We start from the raw sequence: 27,640 nt of genomic DNA, 5'->3' as shown, positions 1-27,640 counted from the left end.
ATGAACCTGCTTCCCCAAAGCCCAAAGAATCTTTCATCTCGGAACCAACTGTCAAGGAGCTGTTGCCTCCACAATATAGCGAGTTTCAGGATGTCTGCGACAAAAAAAACGCAGACAAGCTGCCCCCGCATCGACCATACGACTGCCCAATTGAATTATTACCTGGGGCTGAAATACCCTTTGGCAGCATCTACTCCCCCTCGGAGCCTGAACTCAAGGCCCTGAAGGACTACTTGGACGAGGACCTAAAGAAGGGCTTCATTCGACCCTCCACCTCCCCTGCGGGAGCACCCTTCATCGTGGAGAAAAAAAAAAGACTCCTCTCTACGCCCTTGCATTGACTACCGCAAGCTGAATGATGTTACGGTAAAAAAACAGTTACCCTCTCCCCCTGATTTCGGAACTTCTCGAGAGACTCCGGGCAGCGAAGGTGTTTACGAAGCTCGATCTTCGAGGGGCCTATAATCTGGTTCGCATTCGCCCCGGGGATGAATGGAAGACCGCCTTTCGCACACGATACGGACATTTTGAATACCTAGTTATGCCCTTCGGACTTTGCAATGCCCCAGCCACTTTCCAACATTTCATTAATGACGTCCTTAGGGACATGCTAGATCTGTTCGTAGTGGTATACCTGGACGATATTTTAATTTTCTCGGAAAATCTCGAACAACATCGAGAACATGTCCGCAGGGTGTTACAAAGACTCCGCGAGCAGTCTCTTTACATCAAGCTCGAGAAATGCGAGTTCGAACAGACCACCACCCAGTTTCTCGGTTACATCATCTCCCCGGAAGGGCTGAGTATGGATCCTTGGAAAATTCAGGCTGTAATAGATTGGCCTCCCCCTAAGAATGAAAAGGAAATACAGAGGTTTGTCGGCTTCGCCAACTTTTACCGAAAATTAATTCGGAACTTCTCAAAAATCGTTACTCCAATTACCCAGTTAACCAAAAAGACTGTGCCCTTTTCCTGGACACCTGAAGCACAGGAAGCCTTCACCAAGCTCAAATCCCTCTTCACGTCTGCTCCAATTCTGATCCATCCTAATCCCGAACTGCCATTCACAGTCGAAGTGGACGCTTCCGACACCGCAGTAGGCGCTGTCCTATCACAACGTACGGGAGAAAAGATGCTTTTACACCCTTGCGCCTTCTTCTCTCGCCAAATGTCCCCCGCAGAAAGGAACTATGACATCGGGAATAAGGAATTGCTGGCAATCAAAGATGCCTTCTTGGAGTGGAGACATCTATTGGAGGGGGCCATCAATCCCATAACTGCGTTTACTGACCACCGAAACCTCGAATTCATCCGTTCTGCCAAGAGGCTTTCCGCCAAACAAGCCAGATGGAGCCTTTTTTTTCTCGATTCAATTTCATTATCACATATCGCCCGGGGTCGAAGAATGGCAAAGCAGATGCCCTTTCCAGGATGTTCTCTGAACCTTCACAGGACAACAAGGGCCAAGCCAGCATTCTACCCGAGAAAAAGGTCTTGGGAGCTACCTACCCAAAGGAACTCCTGGGGTCAATCAAGAAAGCTTATGAAAAGGACCCCTTCCTCACCCACCCAGCAGAAGACGTCAACCTCACCCTCAAGGGTGGCTTCTGGGTATACCTGGATCGACAACTGTACATACCAGAAATGGCACGGCTCAAGGTACTAAAATATAACCACGATACCAAGTTGGCTGGCCATCCAGGTACAAGAAAGACCCAGGAACTCCTGTCCCGCTCCTTCTGGTGGCCGTCATATAAGGAAGATACTAAAAGGTTTGTCTCCTCATGCACGGTCTGTACCTGCAACAAGACTCCCCGCTCTTCACCCGTGGGGCTGCTGCGACCACTCCCCATCCCCTCCCGCCCTTGGGGTTCAATTTCTATGGACTTTGTAGTTGACCTACCCCCTTCAAAAGGGATGAACACCATCTTGGTTGTCGTGGACCACCTTACCAAGATGGCGCATTTCATCCCCTGTAAGGGCCTACCCACCGCCAAACAGACGGCTGACCTGGTATTGCGTGAAATCTTTAGGTTACACGGGGTTCCGGATGATGTGGTCTCTGACCGAGGAGTGCAATTCACCTCTAAATTCTGGAAAGACGTCTGCCTGGCCCTTGGGATCACGGTAAACCTGTCCTCCGCCTTCCATCCCCAGTCTAATGGGCAGACAGAGAGAACGAACCAGACCCTCGAGCAGTACCTACGTTGTTTCATCACTTATTTGCAGGATGACTGGTTGGACCACCTTCCTACGGCCGAGTTTTCCTACAATAATGCGGAACACAGTTCCACTTATTACAGTCCTTTCTACGCCAACACTGGCCTGCATCCAGCTTTTATCCCACGCCTGCCCATCACCTCCACGCTTCCAGCTGTGGCCGAACGCCTGGCAAATTTACAAGAGGCACAAGAGAACATTTCCAATAATCTCCTTGAGGCTCAGAGACGCTTTAAGCGGGCGACAGACAAACATCGTAGACCCGCTCCGGACTTTCAGATAGGAGATCAAGTGTGGCTCTCCACAAGAAACCTAAGACTGAAGGTACCTGCTCAGAAACTGGGCCAAAAATACTTGGGGCCTTTCCGGATCTCTGGTCGGATTAATGAAGTCACCTTCCGACTGGACCTCCCACATTCCATCAGGGTGCACCCAGTCTTCCATTGCTCTCTTCTCAAGCCGTTTGTAGAGAACACCTTCCCTGGCGGCCATCCTCTCCCCCCCCCCCCCCACCACCACCAGTAAGGGTACAAGGCGAAGAGGAGTACATTGTCTCTAAGATCCTTGACTCCAGACTCCACCGGGGCAAAATCCAATACTTGCTATCCTCCAGAAGACAACTACTGGGAACCGGAGGAGAACATTCATGCCCCCAGACTTGTCAGGGAGTTCCATCTGAGTCACCCAGACAAACCTTCCCCTGCGGTGTCCACTAGGCTACTGTCTCTCCTTGGACTATTCTCTTGCTAACTTCTAACTACCTCTCTTGTCCTTGCCTTGACCTGCTGATTATTCCAATCTCTTGCACCTGCTACTTCCCTATAAAACCCAGCCCTTGAACCCAGCCCTTTGCTGGTTATTGTGCCTCCAAGCCTGTAGCAAGCTTCCTCTCTGCTCCTCCACCACTATTGCTGTTTTACCCTCGTTGCCAACCCGGACCGTTTTGACCTCGCTGATTTGCCGCCTGCATTGACTCACTGCTTACCACCGACCACGCCTCCGTCTACTCCTGCTGTTACCTCGCTGCCCTCTCTGCTGCCGACCCGGACTGATCGACCACGCTACCTGCCTCCTGCTTCTGCGGGCCTTTGCCACTGGACTCCATACTTCCAGCTCAGGTGTCCTCTGACTCAGGTGAGCCTCAATTGACACTACCACCCTAACAGTGGCATTGGCACGATGGAAGCAGAAACAGGAGATTTCATCCCCAGCCCTTTCTTCAGGATGTCAAGGAGTCTTACACCTGGAGAACACCAGCTAGAGATCACAGCAGACACCTAGGCATCGTGTAGGAGCTGCTAGCAGACTAATAATCCTCTAGGCAAGAAGCCAAAGCAGGAAGCGCCTTATCAGAGAAGGACTCGGACCAGCTGTTACGTGATCTTCAGGTCAGTGACAAGGGGGCACAGCACCCACACTGCTCAGTGTGAGAGCTGGGAGGACGATACTTTCACTACACAGCAGAGCGTCCTCCGACACTGCTCCAGCACGTCCTCGCTCTCCACTTCTATCTCCCAAGTCTGCGCTGCAAACAGAGCATGCGCAGTTCTGTTTCAGACACAGCACAAGGAAATAAAGAACAGCGCATGCACGGCCACCCAGCGCGTTCACGAAAGAAATGAGGCCAGCCACTGGATCGATGTGGTTCCTCTGCGCATGCGCGTTCTCTGCATTTGGCCGTAACTAGGGGAAACACAATCACAACAATGAGATAGGAGGGGAAGAATTTTATCAAAAAGGGTGGGAATTGGCTAATACATTATATTTACAAAAATGATCACAGTCACATCATTACGAGATTAGACAGTGATCATTGTGATGGGAATACTCCTTTAAAGGCTCTCTTATAAATGCCCGACAAGTGCTGTTCCCCACCTTTAGGAGAAAAAGGTTCAGCAATTCACGTTCACCGATTTAAAGCAGCGGATCATTTCTTTCTAAAATGCCTGATTATCTTAATGAAAAGGAGCTGGGAAGAAGTCGCTTTGAATTGGCAACTGTCTGCATTCTCACAATAGATGAGGGCCCAATGGTGGAAACGGCACCTATGATATGCACATCTGCCATATCCTGTCAATATGCAAAAAATATGTAACTAGAACAAATTACCTTTAACTTTTTTCTACCATTCAAATAAATTCTCCACATAATTTTCAAGAGAGAGATCATTACTACAGCAGTCTGGTGGTTGTAGGCAAGCCATGCTATTACACAACTCAAATTGCTAATCCCCTTTTCTCTGTCAGCACCATGCCAAACCTACCAATAGTGAACATAATGAACACCAAATAATACTAGCTCTTTAGTAGACAATCCATAGCCAATCCTATACCTCTAAATACACAGTAAATTCCCATACAAAAAACTAAACTAAATACAGATAATACCACATAATAAAAACACAACCAAAATCCTAAAAAAATTAATTGGATTATGTGTGACACTACAACAACCACAATGCATTTAGAGGTATAGGAGTGTTCTTAATAAATTGCATTACTGTATGGCTAATATATTGTTTACTTGGTCATTAAAGAGCGAGCATTCTTTGGTACTCATTACTTTCATTATTGGTGGGGTTGGGCTCCCCTTTAATCATGACCAGGTGTTCACACATTCATTGGTGAGCCACTCCAGTTTTATTTTAGTAACCATGCCAACCATGTTTAAGCTGAACAAGCCATGTATATTAAATTAATATATACCTTGCTGTCTGTTTGTCCATGGCCCACCTCTGAGCGCAATATGTGGACCACAGAATCCACAAGCCCCTCAGACTCCCTCATTTTCCTGCGTGCTTCAGAACGCTCAGATGAGATGTTCCTGAAGGGGAGAAAATACATTTTAAATATTTTCAATACTAAAGTTAGAGCAGTAGTCAAAGTTTGCCAAATGTTTTTATAACTTTCTATTTTTATATTCGATTTCAGCAAAAGTTATGCCCTGCACACGATGAGGACAGCGATTGGCTATATGGTGACCTGTGTGTACGGAATATCACCACTGCAGCTAGAATCAATGACAGGGAGCTCTTAGCTATAAGTAGCAGAGAAGAAAAGGGATAAGTATGGCTTCTGTTGAAATTTTACCAGTTACAGGGCCTGCCTAAGTTTCTATTAAACTCTAACAACGTGGGGCAGCACGGTGGCTCAGCGGTTAGCACTGTATATGTGTATATATATCTCTTATCGCTTACTAGCAGAAGGACCCAGCTTTGCATGGGTATATTTTATCTATTTCATTTAATGTTTGTGTGTCATTAAAAGATAGACAGTACCCCCTCATAACAGTGACTTCCACAGTACCCTGCCCTGTTAACAGTAAACTCCACAGCCCCTCACCCCTTAAAGAGGACCTTTCACCGATACTGACATTGTGAACTAAGTATACAGACAGAGAGCGGTGCCCGGGGATCTCACTGCACTTACTATTATCCCTGGGCGCCGCTCAGTTCTCCCGCTATGCCCTCCGATATCGTCGGTCAGTAAGTTATAGTGGGCGGAGTCTGCCCTTGTTCTGCTGTAGTGCTGGCCAATCGCATCGCAGAGCTCACAGCCTGGGAGAAAATAACCTCCCAGTCTGTGAGCTCTGCAGTGCGATTGGCCAGCGCTACAGCAGAACAAGGGCAGACTCCGCCCACTATAACTTAGTGACTGAAATCTCCACCTACCATAACTTTGTGACCGAAGATACCGGAGGGCAAAGCGGGAGAACGGAGCGCCGCCCAGAGATAGTATGTTCAGTGAGATCCCCGGGCGCCGCTCTCCATGTCTCTAAACTTAGTTCACATTGTCATAATCAGTGAAAGTTCCTCTTTAACACTGACCCCCCCCCCCCCCCGCCCACAGAGCCGCACCTCCCTAAAATGGGACCTCCACAGCAGCCCACCCCCTTAACTGTAACCTTCACAACAGCCCGCCCATATAAGCGAGTTTCACAGCACCCAACTCCCTTGAAATTGACCTCCTCAGGGACCTGCCCCTTAACAGAACAGTGACCTATATAGCACCCCGCCCCTTAACACTGACCTCCATAGGGGACTGGCCCCTTTTGTGTGACCTCCACTGTTCCCTGCCCCCTTAACAGAGCCCTCCACAGCACCTGTCCCATTAACAGTGACTGCCACAGTACCCAGTTCCCTTAATAGTGACCTCCACAGTACGCTGCTGACTTAACAGTGACCTCCACAGCAGCTACCCCTCTAAAGGGTTTCTGCCACCAGATTTCACCCTATTAAGATACCCGACATCAGCGATGTTCTAATAACAGCTAAACCTAACAATCCTATTCCTACTTTTATCTATGCCCCCCATTACACCAGAAATCTAACGTTTATAATATGCCAATTAGCCTCTAGGAGCAGGGGTTGTTCCTGCTCCTAGAGGCTCCGTTCTCCCACCTTTGTCGCCTCCCAAAAAGTCCATATTGACAGGGCCAGGCAGTGCTCACATCTGTCTGCCAGCCCTGTGCTCTGTTGAAATCTTCTCGTGCCGTTCAGTATTCGGCGCGGTGAGGGAAAGTGGCTAGCAGGCTGCCAGCTTTATCACCGCGCCTGAACGGTGCAAGACTTTATCAGAGCACAGGGCTGGCAGACAGATGTGCACGCTGCCTGGACCTGTCAATCAGGACTTGGAGATAGGCGACAAAGGTGGAAGAACGGAACCTCTAAGAGCAGGAACAGTTAGATTTCTGGCGTAATGGAGGCGTAACGCCGCTAATGTCAGCTAGCTTAATAGGGTTAAATCTGGTGACAGAATCTCTTTAATAGTGGCCCCTGCCCTCTTAACAGTGACCTCCAGTGCCCACCCCTTTACCAGTGACCTCCACAGCACCCTGCCACTTTAAGGCTAGGGATAGGGCTACATGTTTTGCGCAACATTTTGTCATACCAATGTTGCGCAACAATCGTCTGTTATGTAAATTGTAGATTCTAACTGAAGGCATCAAAACTATGAATTAACATGTGAAATTATATACATAACAAAAAAGTCTGAAACAACTGAAAATATGTCATATTCTAGGTTCTTCAAAGTAGCCACCTTTTGCTTTGATTACTGCTTTGCACACTCTTGGTATTCTCTTGATGAGCTTCAAGAGGTAGTCATCTGAAATGGTTTTCACTTCACAGGTGTGCCCTGTCAGGTTTAATAAGTGGGATTTCTTGCCTTATAAATGGGGTTGGGACCATCAGTTGCGTTGTGGAGAAGTCAGGTGGATACACAGCTGATAGTCCTACTGAATAGACTGTTAGAATTTGTATTATGGCAAGAAAAAAGCAGCTAAGTAAAGAAAAACGAGTGGCCATCATTACTTTAAGAAATGAAGGTCAGTCAGTCCGAAAAATTGGGAAAACTTTGAAAAAGTGTCCCCAAGTGCAGTCACAAAAACCATCAAGCGCTACAAAGAAAATGTCTCACATGCGGATCGCCCCAGGAAAGGAAGACCAAGAGTCACCAGCCTCAGAAATCGCAGGTTGACAGCAGCTTAGATTAGAGACCAGGTCAATGTCACACAGAGTTCTAGCAGCAGACATCTCTAGAACAACTGTTAAGTGGAAACTGTGAATCAGGCTTTCATAGTAGAATATCTGCTAGGAAACCACTGCTAAGGACAGGCAACAAGCAGAAGAGACTTGTTTGGGCTAAAGAACACAAGGAATGGACATTAGACCAGTGGAAATCTGTGCTTTGGTCTGATGAGTCCAAATTAGAGATCTTTGGTTCCAACCACAGTGTCTTTGTGCGACGCAGAAAAGGTGAACGGATGGACTCTACATGCCTGGTTCCCACCGTGAAGAATGGAGGAGGAGGTGTGATGGTGTGGGGGTGCTTTGCTGGTGACACTGTTGGGCATTTATTCAAAATTGAAGGCATACTGAACCAGCATGGCTACCACAGCATCTTGCAACGGTATGCTATTCCATCCAGTTTGCGTTTAGGTGGACCATCATTTATTTTTCAACAGGACAATGACCCCAAACACACCTCCAGGCAGTGTAAGGGCTATTTGACCATGAAGGAGAGTGATGGGGTGCTGGCCTCCACAGTCACCGGACCTGAACCCAATCAAGATGGTTTGGGGGTGAGCTGGACCGCAGAGTGAAGGCAAAAGGGCCAACAAGTGCTAAGCATCTCTGGGAACTCCTTCAAGACTGTTGGAAGACCATTTCAGGTGACTACCTCTTGAAGCTCATCAAGAGAATGCCAATAGTGTGCAAAGCAGTAATGAAAGCAAAAGGTGGCTACTTTGAAGAACCTAGAATATGACAATTTCAGTTGTTTCACACTTTTTTGTTATGTATATAATTCCACATGTGTTCATTCATAATTTTAATGCCTTCAGTGTGAATCTACAATTTTCATAGTCATGAAAATAAAGAAAACTCTTTGAATGAGAAGGTGTGTCCAAACTTTTGGTCTGTACTGTATGTGTCGGTCTCTGACTGTCTGTTCTTTATGGATGGCCAAACAACTTGACCGATCTTTACCAAATTTGGCACACGGGTACATCAGGTGCCCGGGAAGGTTTAACACAGGGTCTCAGCTCTCTAGGACGTACAGTTATTGAGATATTCCCCCAAAAATTACTTGGCATTAGCCAATACAAGCCTGAAAGAGTCTCTTTTCATATCCCAACTGCCATACACACGGTCACGTGTCCTTTATCAGCCAATAGAAGCTTGCAGACGCCTAGTCTCCACATACACATAGTTTTACTCCAGGTTTCCATAACAGTCATTTTTCTTCACTGCAGTAGGTCAGCTTTAGGCTAGGACTACACGATGACATGTGGCGCATGACACATAGGGCACAACTACACTGCTACATACATACATCTTGGATGGATTTTTTGCTACTGTAGTGTCGCAGTGCGACACCATAGCCTATCATTATAAAAATTGCTGCGTGACATTGGTCTGACAAAATGTTGCGCAACACAGGTCATCATGTACCAGTAGCCTTAAATGGACAGGGCACTGCAGAGGTCACTGTTAATGGGGCAGGAGCTACTATTAAAGAGGCAGCTGCTGTAGAGGTCAGTGTTAAAGGGGCGGGCACTGTGGAGGTCACTGTTAAAGGGGCGTTCACTGTGGATGTTACTTTTAAAGGGGCAGGCCACTGTTAAGGGGGCAGGGGCCACTACTAAAGGAGCAGCTGCTGTGGAGGTCACTGTCAAGTCAGCAGGGTACTGTGAGGTCACGGTTAAGGCAGCAGGGTAATGTGGAGGTCGCTGTTAAGGGAATAGATGCTGTGGAGGTCTCTGTTAAGGGGGCAGGGAACAGTGAAGGTCACAGATAAGGGAACGGTCCCCTATGGAGGTCAGTGTTAAGGGGCAGGGTGCTGTATAGGTCATTGTTAAAGGGGTTTTACCATCTCGCAGATTTATCCTCTCCTTTAGCCTGACTGTTGTTCACTTCCTGGGTTCTTGCTTCTGAGGCTGGGCGGGCTTAGGCAGTTTGATTGATGGGCTGCCACACCTCCTTATGACATCATCCCCATTCCTGCTCGTTCATGTAGCTACCGTAGTACGAGTCATCAGCCTGCAGTGTGATGTTGCCCAACCAGAGATCTCTCTCTCTCTCTCTCTCTCTCTCTCTCTAGGTCAGTCTCCGATGTCCGCGCTGCCATCGGAATAAAGCTTTGCGCATGCGCAGCCTCCCGGCGGCGTGCACGTTCATGTAATCGATGAGCAGACGGCCAGGGGAAAGAAGTGCTTCTTCTGCGCAAGCGAGGCCCATGGAATCGCCCAAGAAGCGGTGGCCGTAACTAGGGGGAACCAAAGTGTAACACTGGGTAGGATGGAAATAATTCAAGAAAAGTGGGAATTTTCTAATAGATCATATTTGCAAAAATGATCACAGGCACATCAGTAACAAACTATAATGATTATGATGGGAATACTCCTTTAAAGGGGGCAAGCCCCTGAGGAGGTCAATGTCAAGGGAGTGTGGTGCTGTAAAACTCACTGTTAAACGGGCGGGCTGCTGTGAAGGTCAAAGTTAAGGAATGGGCTGCTGGAGAGGTCCCATTGTAAGGAGGCGGGGCACTGTGGGGGTGTCAGTGTTATAGGGTGAGGGGCTGAGGAGTTCACTGTTAAGGGGTCAGGGTACTGTAGAGGTCACTGTTATGGGGGATACTGTCAACACAAACAAGAATTAAATGAAATATTCCAGTGTGAAGCCGGGTCCTTCTGCTAGTCATATATATAAAAATGAATTTGTCTGTCTGTTCTTTATGCACAGCCAAACGACTAGACCAATCTGCACTAAATTTGACACATAGGTACATTAGGTGTCCGGGAAGGTTTTAGACGAGGTCTTAGCAATCTAGGACATACCGTTCCTTAGATATCCCCAAAACATTTATTAGAATGTGAGTGAAGCTGCGAGTTCATTTTGGCTAACTGCCAATCACACAGTCACATGACCCTTATTATACAATAGGAACTCGCAGTCTTAACATACATAGTTACACCATGTTTCCATAACTCAGTTCAGTATTAAGGGGGCATGGTGCTCTGTAGGTCACTGTTAAGGGCAAGGTGCTGTGGGGGGTTACTGTTAAGGGGTTGGGCTGCAGTGGAGGTCAATATTAAAGGGGCAGGGCCCTGTGGAGAACAATGTTAAGGGGCCAAGGTGCTATAGAGGTCACTGTTAAGGGGGCGGAAGCTGTGAAGGTCACTGTTAAGGGGGTGGGAGCTGTGAAGATCACGGTTAAGGGATGGGCCTGTTATGCGGGACACTGTGGATATCTTTTAACCTCAACTAAATTAAATAGTTGAAATATACCAATGCGAAGCCTTCAGGGTTTTCTGAGACTTACACGGATGATCTATCCTCCGGAAGCTTACCCTAGACCATGTGACACCACATTAATTGGTCACATTGCCTAGGCACAGCTCAGCCCTATTAGAAGGAAAGGTGCTGAGCTGCGATAGTACAATCTATGGCGCTGTGCTTGGCGAGCTGAAAAAAGGCAGTGGTGCGTTACTGCGAGTGCCTGTGCCTTTTCAAACAGTTGATCTAACAGGTGTTAGACTGCTGATATATTATGATAAACTGTTTCTCTGGATAAGTCATTAGTATGTCTCAGAAAAACCCTTTAATAGATGGAATTTTTCATACTATATCTACATAAAGAAAATCTTGCTAATGTACCATATCCGAAGAGCTTTAAAAAAAAAAAAAAAAGAAGGTATTAATTGTACATCATAGGAAGTGAAAGAAAAAAGAATATTCTTGGTGGGGGACAAAAATAAATAAAAAATAAAATAAAAAATGGATTACTTACCAATAATTTCCTTTTCACGAATCCTTGCTGTCTTATATTTATTATTTCTTTTTGCAGGGGGCGGGGGCTAGATGACCAATGCCATGGTGGTGGATTAATGAAAAGGAAATTACTGTTAAGCATAATCCAGTTTTTCAATTTTGTCCTCCACAATGGCATTACCATATCATATATATATATATATATATATATATATATATATATACACTACACACACACACACACACACACACACACACACACACACACACACACACACACACACACATACATACATACATACATATATATAAAAATAAAAAGAGTTAGTCTGTCCGTCTGTCTTGACGTTTATTATGTGCGACCAAACGACTGGACCGGTCTTCACCAAATTTGGCACACAGGTACATCAGGTGTCCGGGAAGGTTTTAGACCGGGTGTCAGCTCTCTAGAATGTACCGTTCCTGAGCTATTCCCCAAAAATTAGCCCCCCCCCCACTGTATAGGTCACTGTTATTAAAGGGGCGGCCACTGTGAAAGTCAATGTTAAAGGGGTGGTCAATGCGAAAGGGGCGGTCACTGTTAAAGGGGTGGGCACTGTGGAAGTCACTGTTAAAGGGGCAAGCACTGTTTTAGGAGTGGGCACTGTGAAGGCGATTGTTAAAGGGGCAGGTACTGTAGAGGTCACTGTTATGGGGGAAACTGTCGATATCTTTTTACGACACAAAGAAACCAAATTAAATAGATGAAATATACCCGAGCGAAGATGCGTCCTTCTGCTAGTAACAGATAAACATTACTATCGCCTGTTCCAGTCAGGTTCTCTGTTAGGGTGTGTCTGTTGACACTAACTTGATATAGTATAGTCTCTATACTTAGTCCTCCCCTCCCTTCTTTTCTCTAGTGTTGGGAGGAGCAGTCATCTCCAGTCTTGATAATCTCGATAATGTCCACACTTCAGCTTTGCTCTTTAAATGTGCAGGGGTTTAATACTCCGGAGAAGGTCTCAAATTATGCACCACATGCATAAGAAGTGTTCTACCACAAACAATACACAACTGTTTCATAGCACTAACCCCATTTTGAAATGCAAACGGGTCAGTATTGGGTTATACAAGTCTCTTCCAGCCTTGGTTATTAAAACACAGATTGACCAGCATGGTAGATAAGCATTTTTGAAGTCACGGTTTTGTGAAAAAGTGCTCACTCTCGCTAACTTATCTTCCAAATCAGGATCAGGCTCATGTGCTTTGCGAAGTTGGTCAACTTGTCCAGGTAAGAGCAGAGGGACAACTGATAGTGACAGGAGATTTTAATTTTAATTTTATCGTGGACAGGCAGGTCCCCTTTTACGCTTTATCAACTTGCCCTTCTACAAGCTAAGCACCCTTAAGGACGTGACAACACAAACTACTCCACTGTCCATGACATGTATTGCCGTATAGACTATTTCTTGATTAGTCATCAGCTTTTAGCTCGGTACCCTTGCTCCAACATTGGCCATCATTTGGTCAGACCACGCACCGGTATACACATCCCTAGGCCTTTCTAACATTTCCCCTTGGGAATGGATGTGGTCCCTTAACCCCAATCTCGTAAATGTTGTTGTTCGTTTAGCAGCCAGTCAGGCCATCTCTGACTGCTTCATTACGCCACTAAGCAAACCCCACTATTGATCAAATGGGAGCCCCTTAATGTGTTATCAGAGGGGTTTTCATCCAGCAGGGCTTGAGGTTGGGGAAAAAGGAGGGACCTTACAATTAATAGACTTATATACTTCTAGCTTTAATTCAAGAGCTGGATGCTACTCACAAAAACCACTAAAGATCCAACGGTTCTCGCTTTCCTATGGCAGGCCGGAAATACCCTTAAAAGTAAGCAGAGGAAAAATGGTTCCATTACTGTGAATACGACTAAGGACATAGTTTACGCGGTTCGGACAACAATCGCTTGCTGTATGGATTTGTCTACACTTTGATATTTGTTACATAAATAAAGAGGAAGTTCTTATGAAAAGCACAGTGGAACCATCTTTTCTCTGTTTACTTACCACATCAAGGAATTGCTTTTGGATTCCGAGCACACAGAGTAGATATGACAAAGGTTAGCTGGAAATGCAACTTTTTGGACACCCTTAAAAGTACTCTTGATCAAGCCTATGCCTATATTAGGCGTTATTTTTCTAACAAAAGTGGTAGTGCTTTGGGGAAATTTTTACACCCACGTCCAGCAAATACTTTGATTTCTATGGTTAAATCTCCTAATGGAATACCTAAACATGCCCCTTAGGATACTGCAGACATCTTTAGAAATTATTACACTCATCTATATAACCTGAAGGAGTTCCAGACCAGAGTGGATTCTTATATTGGGGATACTGCCCTTCCTACCTTGTCAGCTGAAGAGACATCTGCACTGGACATTCATTTTTCTGAATCTGAACTTCAAGCAGCCATCAAGGCCGCTCCTAATGGAAAAAGCCCTGGTCCAGATGGCCTTCCCAATCACTTTTATAAAGTTTTCTTGGACTAATTATCCACATTCTCGTGTTTAACTCCACACTACTGATATGTCCCCATTTACTGCTCAGACTCTTTCAGACAACATCTCGGTTCTGCCCAAACCAGGAAAGGACATGTCGATCTGTAATAACTACAGACCCATCTAGCTAATTAACTCTGATTGAAGCAGTTTGCTAAACTAATTGCTAACTGTATCTCTCCTATCCTCCCCAGAGTTATCCATACTGATCAGGTGGGCATTGTTGGTCACAGTGAGGAGAGAGATAATACCACAAAAACTCTGCTTCTTATCTCCCACATTAAGAAACAAAAACGTCCTGCTTGTCCGGTATCTGTCTATGCTGAAAAAGCCTTTGACGGTTCACTGGACCTTCGTTCGATCAGAGTTCATACAATTAGGTTTAGGCCCCAAATTATTGAGCAGAATTTTTGCTTTATACCATAAGATAATGGCCAGGGTCCAAATGAATGGTTTCCTCTCCACACCCTACCCTGTGACCAATGGCACCAGGCAGGGCTGCCTACTCTTACTTTTGCTTTATGTCATAGATATGGGGCATCTAGCAACTGCTTTGCGTAAACCTCCATATGTTACAGGCAATACAGATCGGATCCCGTCAATATAAAGTAGCTCTTTATGCAGATTAACTTTTATATTTGACCAACCCGCAGGTGTCCTTCCCTGTTTTGATTAAGGAATTTGAGAGATTTGGCCAAGTCAGTAATTTCAAATCAATTATTCTAAAATAAAAGCCCTTAATAATATCACCTTACCCAGTCCACTGGTAGAAAGCCTCAATGCTTTCTTCTCATTTAGATGGCAGACCCACGCTAATATATGGGCACCCAAATACCTTTATATTAACATAGTATATAAGGCCAAAAAAGACATCTGTCCATCCAGTTCAGCCTGTTATCCTGCAAGCTGATCCAGAGGAAGGCAAAAAAATAAAATAAACCTTGTGAGGTACAAGCCAATTTTCCCCACTTAAGGGGGGAAAAATTCCTTCCCGACTCCAATAAGGCAATCAGAATAACTCCCTGGATCAACAACCCCTCTAGTAGCTATAACCTGTAATATTATTACACTCCAGAAATACATACAGGCCCCTCATGAATTATTTTATTGTACTCACCATCTCCACCTCCTCAGGCAGAGAGTTCCATAGTCTCACTGCTCTTACCGTAAAGAATCCTTTATTACACTCATCTATATAACCTGAAAAGCCCCCTTGCGGATATGCCATGCAAGGAGTTCCAGACCAGAGTGGATTCTTATATTGGGGATACTGCACTTCCTACCTTGTCAGCTGAAGAGACATCCGCTCTGGACATTAATTTTTCTGAATCTGAACTTCGGAGTTCTTTGCCATTCTCACTAAACTATGCACCTCTCCTCTAAAAAATGCTACAAGACCTATCCTGTTATAATCGCCTACAACTGTCCTGGTTTGGCTGTATAAACGCTGTTAAGATGGGTATCTTACAGTGGTTTTTGTCCTGGCTTTAAATGGTCCCAATCCTAACCTCTAGGAGTTTCTTCTGTACAGAGAGCAGTTAAATTTGTATGAGGCTCCCTCAGACCTTGTATTTGACAAAGTCCAGATTAAGTGCAAACTGGAAAGAGGATCTGGACTCCCAGACTTTGATCTACATCATCAATCCTCTCTATTTCAGAGGATTGTGGAATGGTTCCATAGTAAGACCCACAAACAATGGATCCAAGTTGAAGTGGATATATCCTCAATACCAATAACTTCCTTGTCCTGGATCTTACATGATTGCACACACCCTCTCAAAGAGTTTTCAATAATAACTCATCATTTGACTCTACTATGGGAAAGATCCATGATCAAATATGGCCTATAACACTGCTCAGGAGAAGAATTACAAGATCCTGACCAGATGGTAAAGATGTCCGCGCATAACACCCACACTACAGATTGCTCTCCTCTATCGGCCCCTGTGTCAGCCATTAAACAGGATGTTTTGCGTCACTTTCTGCCACACACACAGTACCCTCTAGACCAGTGCTTCCCAACCAGTGTGCCTCCAGCTGTTGCAAAACTACAACTCCCAGCATGCCCAGACAGCCTTTGGCTGTGCAGGCATGCTGGGAGTTGTAGTTTTGCAACCGCTGGAGGCACACTGGTTGGGACGCACTGGTCTAGACACTGGAGGTCCTCTACCCCACCTTCTATTAAAGAATGGATGACAGAAGTGGATCTGTTGGAGAGGATGGAGACTCTGATGGCTGAGAACACAGGGAGGGCAGATAAGGCGAGACTCACATGGGATCCCTGGATCAAGTTTAAAGCTGGTGCGGACTTCACCTCCTGACTTCGGGAGGGTCAATCTGTCTAGCTTTTCCCCTTATGTTCGGTTAAGGAGTATCTGGGGATTGCTGTGCACTCCTCCACTGTTTTTCCCCTCCTAGCATACGTCCCCCCCCCCCCACCCTTTTTTTATTTTCCTGTTTACTCATTCCTTTTCTGGTTTCTTATGTCTATGGCTAATAGCTGATTTATGATGGATATATTTATGGCTTTTATCATTAGGTCTCGCACTTACTCGCAGATTCAATGCTATTGATGCCTCACGGTTCTGAACTTAGTTACATTATCTCACACAGTACAGATTGCTGATTGTGATTGTATGCTAGATTAAGTTTGAACATCGCTGCAGTCGCTTCCCAGGATCTCTTAAAGCAGGTATTAACTTTTTTGTCCATGGAATCTTTTAGACTACCTATGTTTTCAAAGGTTGACGAATTAGCACTCTTAACCAATTTTGATAAAGATACATGTGCTTTGGGACATTGGGTAAGTAATGTGTGATCTTCCTCATTAAATAGGAATCTACGTTTTATTGTTCTAGGAATGAAAAGTTTTTGGTCTGGCAACTTCCATTTACTCCTAATTAAATCATGCAGAGTTTTATGCACTGGAAAAACTCTTCCTCCTCTGCTCCAGGCCACTGAACATCTAGTCGTGAACCGATCTCCAAATTTTCTAATCAGAAAAGTTCATTGTAGTCCTTACAGCTTTTAACTCCCTTGTTTCATCAGAAGAAAAGAGGTACTTTTTAGTAAGGGGTTAGTCAGACTGTTTAACCTCTGGCTTACCGTCTCACGACTATATACATCATGGCAGTAAGCGCTCATCTGTAAGGCTATTTTCACACTTGCATTCAGAGCGGATCCGTCTGAGACGGATCCGCTCATATAATGCAGACTGTGGATCCGTTCAGAACGGATCCGTCTGCATTATATTGTAAAAGAAATTCTAAGTGTGAAAGTAGCCGCAGACGGATCCGTCCAGACTTTACATTGAAAGTCAATGGGGGACAGATCCGTTTGAAAATTGAGCCATAGTGTGTCATATTCAAACGGATCTGTCCCCATTGACTTACATTGTAAGTCTGGACGGATCCGTTTGCCTCCGCACGGCCAGACGGACACCCGAACGCTGCAAGCAGCGTTCAGGTGTCCGCCTGCTGAGCAGAGCGGAGGCCAAACGCTGCCAGACTGATGCATTCTGAGCGGATCCGCATCCACTCAGAATGCATTAGGGCTGGACGGAAGCGTTCGGGGCCGCTTGTGAGAGCCTTTGAACGGAACTCACAAGCGGAGCCCCGAACGCTAGTGTGAAAGTAGCCTAACTCGACATATAAAAGTGTTGTTACATTATGATCTGCCGGCTCCACGTGGTGCTGCAGATCTCTGAACGTGCCATCATTAGACAGCTGCGGTCACAGTAAGTATCCCAGAGACCAGCCAAAGTGGTTGCATGGCATTGCTGTAACAGGGTATTACAGCGACCCATTGCAATCTAAAGTCAAAAAAGGGGCAGTTGTGCAATGTTCTTGATGTGAGTGCACCCCTGCTGGTTACGTATACACAGTTTTTCATAAAAATATTTAAAATATATTTTAGCTTTAACAATAGTATAGCATTTTTTTCCTTTTAGTTATGAGTATTCGATTTAGCTATATTAAGTATAGCAGGGGGGGCTGGTTCATGCATAAAATATACGAAGGCACGCATTGTTTCCCCCCCCCCCCCCCCATTTATTAAAAAACAAAAAGCCACATTTAAAAATGTCCAAATTTTACCAAAATAAAAAATAGTGTTGAGGGAATCAAGCTCCGTACAGCAGTAAAATGTATTGCCTACGTTTCATCCGAAGTCGCTTGAGATTTCGGTGAATTAATTTGGCAATCATTTCATCTTTAAGAACATTTTAAATTAGGAATCCGAAGTCGGGTTTGGTAGCGGCTGGTGCGTCGGTACCAAATCAGACTTCGGATTCCTAATTTAAAGATTTTTTAGAGATGTAGAAATGATTCACCTTAGTTTGCCAACGCATAGGCAATACATTTTAAATCTGTACGGAGAAAGGTCTCCAGACAGCATTAAAACCGAAGTGTTTAAATGAAACGACTTCTGATCCGAAGCTCGACTCGTTTAAGCCTAATGAAAAACGTAGGGAGTCAAAATATTAAAAAAAAGTCACTTTGAAGGAGTTTCTAATGTTTGGCACTGTACAACATCTGTACTGGCAGTATGGTGCAATAGAAACAGCAATAGAAAAATAGGCCGCCAAAAGCCAAAATGCGCTCTAGTCCTTTGAAGTTTTGCTTTGGGCCCAGCCAGTAGACCATATTTTCTGCACTATAAGACGCATTTTTCCCCCCACAAAAGTGAAGGGAAAGGGGCAATGCGTCTTACAGTAAAAATGCTAATGCCCCTTCCATTATGGTAGTGGTCATTAGTATGCAGGAGGAAAGGAGAGGTGAGGGCAGTACTGTGCTTCCTGTACTCATATTCCCTGATCATCTTCAAGGCCCCGCATTGCGTACAGCATCAGGACATAGTGCACATAGGCGCACACTACGACCTGACACTGTGCAATGTCAGGTTACAGTGCATCCCAGACCGGAAAAAGCTGTAAGTCCTAGATCCGCAGCATGGCAGCACTGTCCAGTGCTCTTTTTTTGTTAAAATCCGATCTGAAGGCAAAAAAAAAAAAAAAAAAGGTCTAAGGTGTTCCAATAAAAAATATCAAATACAGTGGTCCCTAAAGTTACAATGTTCTGGAACGACTATTTTAAGATGAAACCATTGAGTCCATAATTCTATTATTTCCATAATTCTATGGAAAACTGGTAGCTGGTTCCAAAGCCCTAAGATGTTATCCCAAGATAAGAGAAAATTAAGATTTAAGAAATATAAGCAGATAACGAAGCCAGAGAAAGCAAGCTCTTTCATATGAACAGTGAGGGATAGATGCTGGAAGCTGTAAATCACTTTCTATGGTGAGGACAAGAGCTTCTTCAGGGTACTGTATAGCACAGTGTACCAGAAAAATAAAATGGAATCACCCTTATCTGGTGTTCAAAGAAGCAGCTCATTCTGGCACAGACAGAAGGCAGTACAGGGCAGCTAGTAATGTACTGTATTGTAAAGAGGAGCTACCAGAAAACCAATACAGGAGTTTTACTACAGAAATGGCCATGTCGATTGGCTAGATCCGAGTCTGAGTTATTGTATGTTGAGTCTAGTTTTAACTTACGATAGTCCATGAAAAAAAGAAAAGAAAAATCACTGAGTTGTGGGGATTTGCTCTGGTAGACAGGTTAGCGGACGCAGTATAGAGGCAAGGAACCAGGTTGTAAATAAAACTTCTGTGTTTTATTCACACTCAGCAAAAACATAACAGTCTTGGTGCTTGTTCATACACTGCAAAACAAAATAATGTTCACCTGGAATCCTAGGTGTCTGTTCACACCCCGCTGAATGCTTGGCCACAGAAAATTCCACTGGCAGCCTTCCAGGCGGCCTGCATGCCTCTTTGCAGTCTTCAGCACAGAGGACGCCACAGCTTCACTGTCAGAAGGAGGCAGATCCACAACCAACTGATAGTGCTGACTGCTTTATAAGCCTGCCAAGACGTGTCCTGGAACGTGAGGAAAGACACCCACCCAGCACTTTTGACTACTCCCAGTAAAAGCCATCCCGGATCAGTTTTACAGCCAGCCATACTAAACAGCTGAAGTGTCAGACTTCAATCTGCAATAATGACACTTGAGAAAAACCAGCTCTTAACTCAGAGGCAAGGAACCTCGTGACACATACCGATCATCAATGACGGCCCCTTGTTCCTTCCTACATTATGCTGAAAATACTGTACCCTGAGACAACTGTATCTTGAGGGTCCAATGTAAATCTAGGTTGGCTCAGAAGTTCGTTATTTGCAGTTGGATAGGCCCAGAGGGGGTGTTAACAATCAGGTAATGAAAGGGGGAGGGAAACACAGCAGCATAAAAAACATATAATGCTATTGGCAGCCTGAATTTTTTTTTTAATTGGTTAATGTGACTTTAATTACCGTAAGCATCCTGTTGTATTAACCAACGCAGGCTCCCACTCGATGTGTTGGGTCTTCCCCTCTTCTGCATTCACTGCTCCACCATCCTTCTGCCAACCAGAATAAGGAACAAGGATCTCCTGAATCAGAGTGTAAAGGGCTTGATCCACAAGTTCCATCTTTATGGAGTCCAGAGAGGATAAATTCCAGAGAGTACCTTATGAATATGAACCGTAAAAAGTCAGCAACTTTCATCAGCACAGCAGATAACAGGAATCACACATTGCCAATGAAACCCATTCTCATTGAGAGATACCACTTATTTACGTATTTGGGGTAGTTGCTAGGGAAGTCAGTTGTTATTTTCATCCTAGGGAATTCTTACGCAGAGTGGGCTCTGGAGCATGTAGCCCAGTTTAACACAACCCCTTCCAAGGACATATCTCATACATCATTGCATGGTGGCAATTCAGTAAAAAAATAAAAAATCTTTCATTCTTGTTACTAATAGCTGGATCTCTCGCTGTGTAGTTGTAGACACCAGCCAGTGCTTGGTTTGAAGGAGTTATCCAATAGTACAAATACCTCTCACTATGTCGGGTCCCTCATACAGACGATACTTACCTGGCCCCTTGCAACAGCATCCCTCCAGATCCATGGGGCGGGGAAGGGGGGTCAGCCAATATCAGACCGGGTGACGTTAGGGAGGCTGGTCACCATCGCAGCCTGCTATTGGCTTCACCTCCCCATCGCTGGATGTTTTGATCTGCGCAACAAGGTGATGCAGTGGTGGCCGTGCAGGGATCGTGAGGGATGCGGGTGCCAGGGACTGGGTAAGTATCATCTATAGGAGGGGCATTTGTACTATTCAATAAACCCATTTTAAAGATTACAATTAAGGATGAGCTACATAACGAAACAGGTTTGAAAATTTCACAAAAAGGAAATTTTTGTATAACTTACCAGTAACATCTCTTTCTCGATTTTCATTGGGGGACACAGGAACCGTGGGTATAGCTATGTCCTCTAGGAGGTGTTGACACTAGTAAAAGCTTTTAGCTCCTCCCCTGGCAGATATACCCCCTCCAGCCTGGAGAGAGAGCTTCAGTTTGTGTACACGCAGTAGGAGAAGCAAGCCAACCAAGAAAAACCATGGAACACCAACCATGTCAAAAGGACCCAACGGAGTTCAAACCAGCAACTGACCAACTGTGGCCGGACAACAATACTGGGTGGGTGCTGTGTCCCCCAATGAAGAGCGAGAGAGAGATTTTACTGGTAAGTTATACAAAAATCTCATTTTTTCGCCCATATTCATTGGGGGACACAGGAACCGTGGGATGTTCAAAAGCAGTCCACAGGGAGGGGAAAAAGCCACAGACCCAAGGAAGCAAGCGTCCTTGCAGGCATGTAAGAACTGTCGCCTGCAAGACCACGCTGCCCACGCAGCGACCGTCGATGCATAAGTATGCATCTGGTAATTTCTTGTGAACATGTGTAAGGGAGGACAGGGAGCCACCTTACACAACTGTGCAGCCGACGCGCGATTCCTCCTAGCCCAAGATGCGCCCACTGCTTTGGGAGAGTGAGCCATGACACCTAAGCTGCAGCACTTGCAGACCGAATCCAACGTGCGATCGCCCCTTGGAGGCCGCCAATCCCCAGCAAGGACCCTCCGGAGAGAAAAGGGGGTCCGTACGCCAAGAGGGACTGGAGGCTGCTAACAATGATTAGAGCTCTGACAACATCCATAATGTAACTCCCTTCCGTAAGGTGTAAAGGAAAGGGACAGTGAAGGAAGGACAGACAATTTCTTCCTTGATATGGAAGTCAGAGACCACCTTGATATGGAAGTCAGAGAAGAAGGAATGGGCCGGAGAACCGCCTTAACCTTGTAAAGAACCAGGTAGGGGGATCTTGCAAGAGAGCACCCCCAACGTAGACACCCGCCTGAGGAATGTGATGGCCACAAAAAAATAAAAAATAAATAAATAAAATACCCCTACGACAGGAGCCGGAATGCTGAGAGAACTACATTCAGGTCCCAAGGCTGTAAGGACGGTACAGAGGAACCATATGTGCCGCTCCTTGAAGGAAGCTACCCATGGGCACCAGAGGACGCTGGAAAGCTGCCCCAGGACCGAAGCGCCAACACCTGACCCTATCAAGGGACCAAGGGCTAAACCAAGGTCCAACCCTGAAAGTAGAAAGGATAAGACCATGGGGAGAGGAAACCACAAAGTGAGGGGATGTCCCGGCTTCACAGCAGCCCCGGAAGGACCAGAAGGCTTCCTGGCCTGAATCATAGCCGAAAAACCCTCTCCACGTCAGAACGGTGGACTTAAAAGCCACGTCGTCATTGAAATGGTCATGTAAGAACAGACCCCTTGAAAGAAGGACATCCGAGTGTCAGTGACCAAGGGACGTCTCCAGGAGAAATAGGTCAGCATACCACACGCAACGGGTCAGTTCGGAGCGACTAGGATAAGTCTGAATGTCCTCCATCCGCATATGGCGAATCCTGTACCCCGTGGAGTGCAATATTGCACCTGAGTAAGGGGGTAATGCATACAGCACACAATGTAACCAGTGATAACGGCATCGCGCCACCGCTGGATCTGCATATGGCAGGTCCCGAACCCCAAGTCATTGTACATAGTCCACCGATGGCAGGGGACAATGTATAAGGCAGGTACTGTATCCTGAAGTAGTGCAGTTACTCCGCCTAAGGAAGGGGGTAATGCATACGACAGTACTGCTGGCCACCTAGACGCAATCTCTGGAAGATTGCTTCAGACTCATGTCAGAGTCCGAATCAGAGATTCTCCCCCTTTCCTGGACGGACCCTCCCCAGTGAGGGAGGGTGTGTCTGAGCATGATTTAGGGAGGAACGGGAATATTCGAGGAGAAAGAGGTCATGCTGCAGTTCGCTTGTGCGTAGGACTACCCTTCAGAATCTCACCCCTGGCAGTTGTGGACTGCGCAGGCGGGGACTTATCAACCAAGCCACCTGAGGGTAGAATGGGAACTCCCAGAGGTCTCTCCACTGAATTGCGAAGGCGGTGCATTATCAACCAAAGAACCCCGGAGGGTGGATAGGAGGTTCCAGTGGACCCCACTGGATTGCGCAGGTGGAGAATTAACAACCAACAACCCAGGAGGGTGGATTGAGAATCCCAGAGGTTCTCCACTGTATGGCGCAGGTGGAGAATTATTAATCAAACGGCCCCGGAAGACGGATTAGGATCCGGCAGTGGTCCTTCACTGGATTGTGTAGGTGGAAAATCATCAACCAAACAGCCCCGGAGGACTGATTGTGAACTATGAGAGGTCCCCCTTAGGCTACTTTCACACCTGCGTTAAGGTGCGGATCCGCACCTATAATGCAAACGCTGGTATCAGTTCAGAACGGATCCGTCTGCATTAGGCCTCATGCACACAACAGGTTTTTTTTTGCGTCCGCAAATTGTGCGTCCGTTTTTTGGAGGAGGATCCGTTTTTTTCCCCACAGATCCCTTGTAATAAATGCCTATCCTTGTCTGCAAATGTGAAAAAAGTAGGACATGCACAATTTTTTTTGCTGAGGGGAAACACGGACAACGGACGCGGAACACAAACGGATGAACTATCAGCATTTTTTTGCTGACCCATTGAAATGAATGGGTCCCCATCCTATCCGCAAACAAAAAAAAAAAAAACGGAACAGAAAAACAACTGTCGTGTGCATGAGTCCTTACTCTATTTAAAAAAAAAATATCTAAGTCTAAGTGTAAGTCAAACAGATCCGTCCTGACTTACATTGACAGTCAATAGGGGACGGATCTGTTTACAATTGCACCATATTGTGTCAATGAAAACTGATCCGTCCCCATAGTCTTACATTGTAAGTTGGCTCTGCATCGCCAGGCGGACACCAAAACGCTGCAAGCGTTTTGGTGTCCGCCTCCAGAGCGGAATGGTGGCGGAACGGAGCCAAACTGATGCATTCTGAACAGATCCTTATGCATTCAGAATGCATTGGGGCTAAACTGATCAGTTTTGGGCTGCTTGTGAGAGCCTTGAAACGAATCTCACAGGCGGACCCAGAAACTGCAGTGTGAAAGTAGCCTTACCCGAGATAGGACACGGGCCCAGTGTGGGACCACACAGACCGGGTGGCCCTGCGGCTGAGGAGGGGGACCCGTATGGACGCACATTTCCTGTATTATTAGTATAATTTTTTTTTTTTAAACAAGGAAGCCGGCCTCAATGACAAGAGGCAGGAAATTCATGCAGAGTGTACTTAGGGGAGAGCCCCAGATAAATCAGGTGCCGGCCTAAGAATGGTGGGTAGCCATGAAGGGTTAAGGCAGTCTCTAGACCGGTGGCTCAGCAGGTGTCTGGGGGAGGGGGAGAAGGGCGGGAAGAATTTGCGCCAGAGTGCCCCCCTAGGGACGAATGCTGCGGCTTTTCTGAGTGCCCCCCCTCCTCTGAATGCTGCACTGGCCGTGTCACAGACCGGCCGGAATGACTGGGGGCGTTCACCCACTGGCCGGGCAGTTGATAGCGCAAGTCGAGCAGAGAAAAGCGCGGGCTGGAACACCAGTGGCCGATCGTGCTGCAGTTAACCCCCTTCCGGAACGGCGCGCAGGCGTCCGCTCCAAAGGGTGTTAAATGCCAACGCATGTGTGACCGAGTGACTTGGACCAGTGGTGCGCTCAGTCCCCGTATGCCCTGCTGGCTGCCATATTTTAAGCGGGGCGGGCATAAATTGTGGGCGGAGCACCAGCGCGTTGCCGGCCGAACGCAGGGCGGTTCGCTTCCAAAGGGGTGGAGAAGGGTAGATGCCGCCTTGTCGGGGAGCGGGAGCTGCGCTCTGCTCCCTGTATGTTAATACGGACCCAGCGGACATTAACCCCCCATGATGGCCCCGGAGGACGAGAGCGGCCTGTACCAGAGGAGAATGCTTCAGGGATGCTGGGAATGGCTGCAGGAGCTGGGCTATGCTGAAGCCCTGTCTGTTCGCAGACTATTGCCACCACGAGGGAGGGGAGACCAACCTAGAGGGTTAAACATACTCACCTAGTCCTGTGTACTCCCCTCTCTTCTCTTTCCTGCCGCCATCTTCACCCCTCCTCTGGTCCAGCAGGGTCACCCCTTCAGCTACCGTCACCGTAGTGGCAGGACGCTGGAAAAGGGGGGCTTGGATGGGTGACCCCTTGGATGGCGGGATGCAGGGGAGCGAGGCTGGCCTGGTCCACCTTGTCGTCTTGTGGGGGAGGAGGCAGCGTGGCAGACCAACGCTGGCGTGCTCCCCCGGGAAAACAGGGAGGCGAGGCATCCACTGTTTCCCATCTGAAAAAGAAGGGAAAAAAATAAAACAAAAATAAAAAAAAAATCTTCAGGAGCTTCCCTGCAGAGCAGGGAGGTCTTGCCTCCTATTGACACTAGAAAAAAACGGAAGCTCTCTCTCCAGGCTGGAGGGGGTATAGCTGCCAGGGGAGGAGCTAACAGCTTTTACTACTGTCAACGCCTCCTAGAAGACATAGCTATACCCACGGTTCCTGTTTCCCCCAATGAATATGGGCGAGAAAATTTGTCCACAAAACAAACCCAAAAGATTTTCATGCTCGCTTTGAATGAGTCCAGTAAATCAGCGCTCCAGCACCATTTTATAGTAAATTGGCAGGAAAAAACAAGATCAAGAAAGGAGGAGGCTCACATAACCCCTAGGAGGAAGGGGGGAGGGGATGGCTTACCCAGAATGGCTCACAGGCTAATAAACAGCCTCATCTGCCAATCATCGGAGAAGCAGGCAGGGACATGCCCTTGATGATCAGACAGAATGTAATTCTGTTTTGAGCTGCTGATGAAGGTTGATGGATGTATTCAGCGTACAGTATGACAATAAACAATCTTAACCAATGTACAGTCCCAAGAAACCCTCAATTTTAGTGTCACAGGAAGAGTGTAGGGACAATAAATAGAAATAAATATTTGTGTAGAATAGGGAGGAATTTGATTGGGGAAAGCTTTGAAGGGGTGATGGGCTAGTGCACAGTGCTGCATTCAAGGGCTGGCAGAGCTGCTGCAGAACCTCAAAAAACTGCTAAAAATAATAATTTCTCATATGCCTCGAGTTGTGGGTTATTTTTTTTTTAAAAACTCAAGTTTCTAGCACAGTACCACAATAGCATTCTGCTGCAAATGCTGAACAATTGCACTTTTTTATTTTCTTAGTACATTATATCTGTCCAGTGAGCTGCATTACTGCAAAAACAATTCATGGTAATTGTATTTTTAGACCAGTGAAATTAAATGCACATAACACAGTAGGTAGAAATCTTGTATAGTCATTTCCTCCATCCTCATATTGCTGCTGTGGGTAGAAATGATCTCATATCCGATTTATAACATGTGTTTCCACACCAGAAAGTTCTTTCTTTGTTTCAGCGTATTTAAAAACACAGTAGTCCGAAATCTTACTGGCGCCAATATTATATTATTCACTGTGTTCACAGAAGGGAAAGGACATTTAATTGCTGCTCTGTCTTTATGTCACAGACAACACACTTTCAATGTTGTTATAACCATTCCATACTTTGTGTTAGGGTTGTCAGGATACCAAAACTTTGATTCGATTTCGATGCCATCAAACAGTATTGAGATACCCGACACCACATAAAAAAAAAAATTGTTTGCATTCCATATTTTATGGAATGTCCAGTCCATAATAGAACAGTCGTACACTAATTTTTGGGGGGACAAGGTGACTAAAAATGGCAAATCGCGTGGTTTCGATTTTTTAGTTTTGTTACGGTGTTCAAAGCATAGGAAATATTCTTTCATATTTTAATAGTTCACACTTTTATTTTATATTGTTTGTAAATTTTATATATGTAAAATTAGTATTTTGGTGTTTTTTTTTTAACTTTTTATTTACTTCTGGATTAGGAATGACAGTAGGGACCGGTGCAGTCCCTGTATTCTTATGCACCGGCCCGCTCACTGTTGTATAATCTTATCTAACCTGTATGCATTGTTAAAATATAATAATCATGTGTAATCCAGCTGTATTACTTACAACTAAGTTCCGTAGCAGAGAGGAGGGAGGAGGCAGGCAGGGAGGACGGGCAGGCGAAGCGTCACTCACCCGCGACACCTGCCTCCTCTCTGCTACGGAACTTAGTTGTAAGTTAGGCCTCATGCACACGACAGTATTTTTTCACGGTCCGCAAAAACGGGGTCCGTAGGTCCGTGATCCGTGACAGTTTTTTCGTCC

At 46.0% G+C, this 27,640-nt stretch overlaps 1 protein-coding gene across 5 annotated transcripts in view; it reads right to left on the bottom strand.

Annotated features, from left to right (window-relative positions):
* LOC122940687 (catenin delta-1-like) overlaps nucleotides 1-27,640 on the bottom strand; it is a 575,811-nt gene that overhangs the window by 330,154 nt on the left and 218,017 nt on the right. For all 5 annotated transcript variants that reach the window (XM_044297389.1, XM_044297388.1, XM_044297390.1 and 2 more), the window contains 2 exons: nucleotides 20,401-20,596; nucleotides 4,926-5,043 (listed from right to left, as the gene is read on the bottom strand). In XM_044297389.1, the coding sequence (XP_044153324.1) occupies nucleotides 4,926-5,043; nucleotides 20,401-20,596 (314 nt within the window). The remainder of the gene's footprint in view (nucleotides 1-4,925; nucleotides 5,044-20,400; nucleotides 20,597-27,640) is intronic.

Source organism: Bufo gargarizans, chromosome 6 (genome assembly GCF_014858855.1).
Source record: "Bufo gargarizans isolate SCDJY-AF-19 chromosome 6, ASM1485885v1, whole genome shotgun sequence".
Lineage (NCBI taxonomy): Eukaryota > Metazoa > Chordata > Amphibia > Anura > Bufonidae > Bufo > Bufo gargarizans.
The sequence above is the reverse complement of the archived record's forward strand: the minus strand, read 5'-3'. Positions and strand labels throughout refer to the sequence as shown.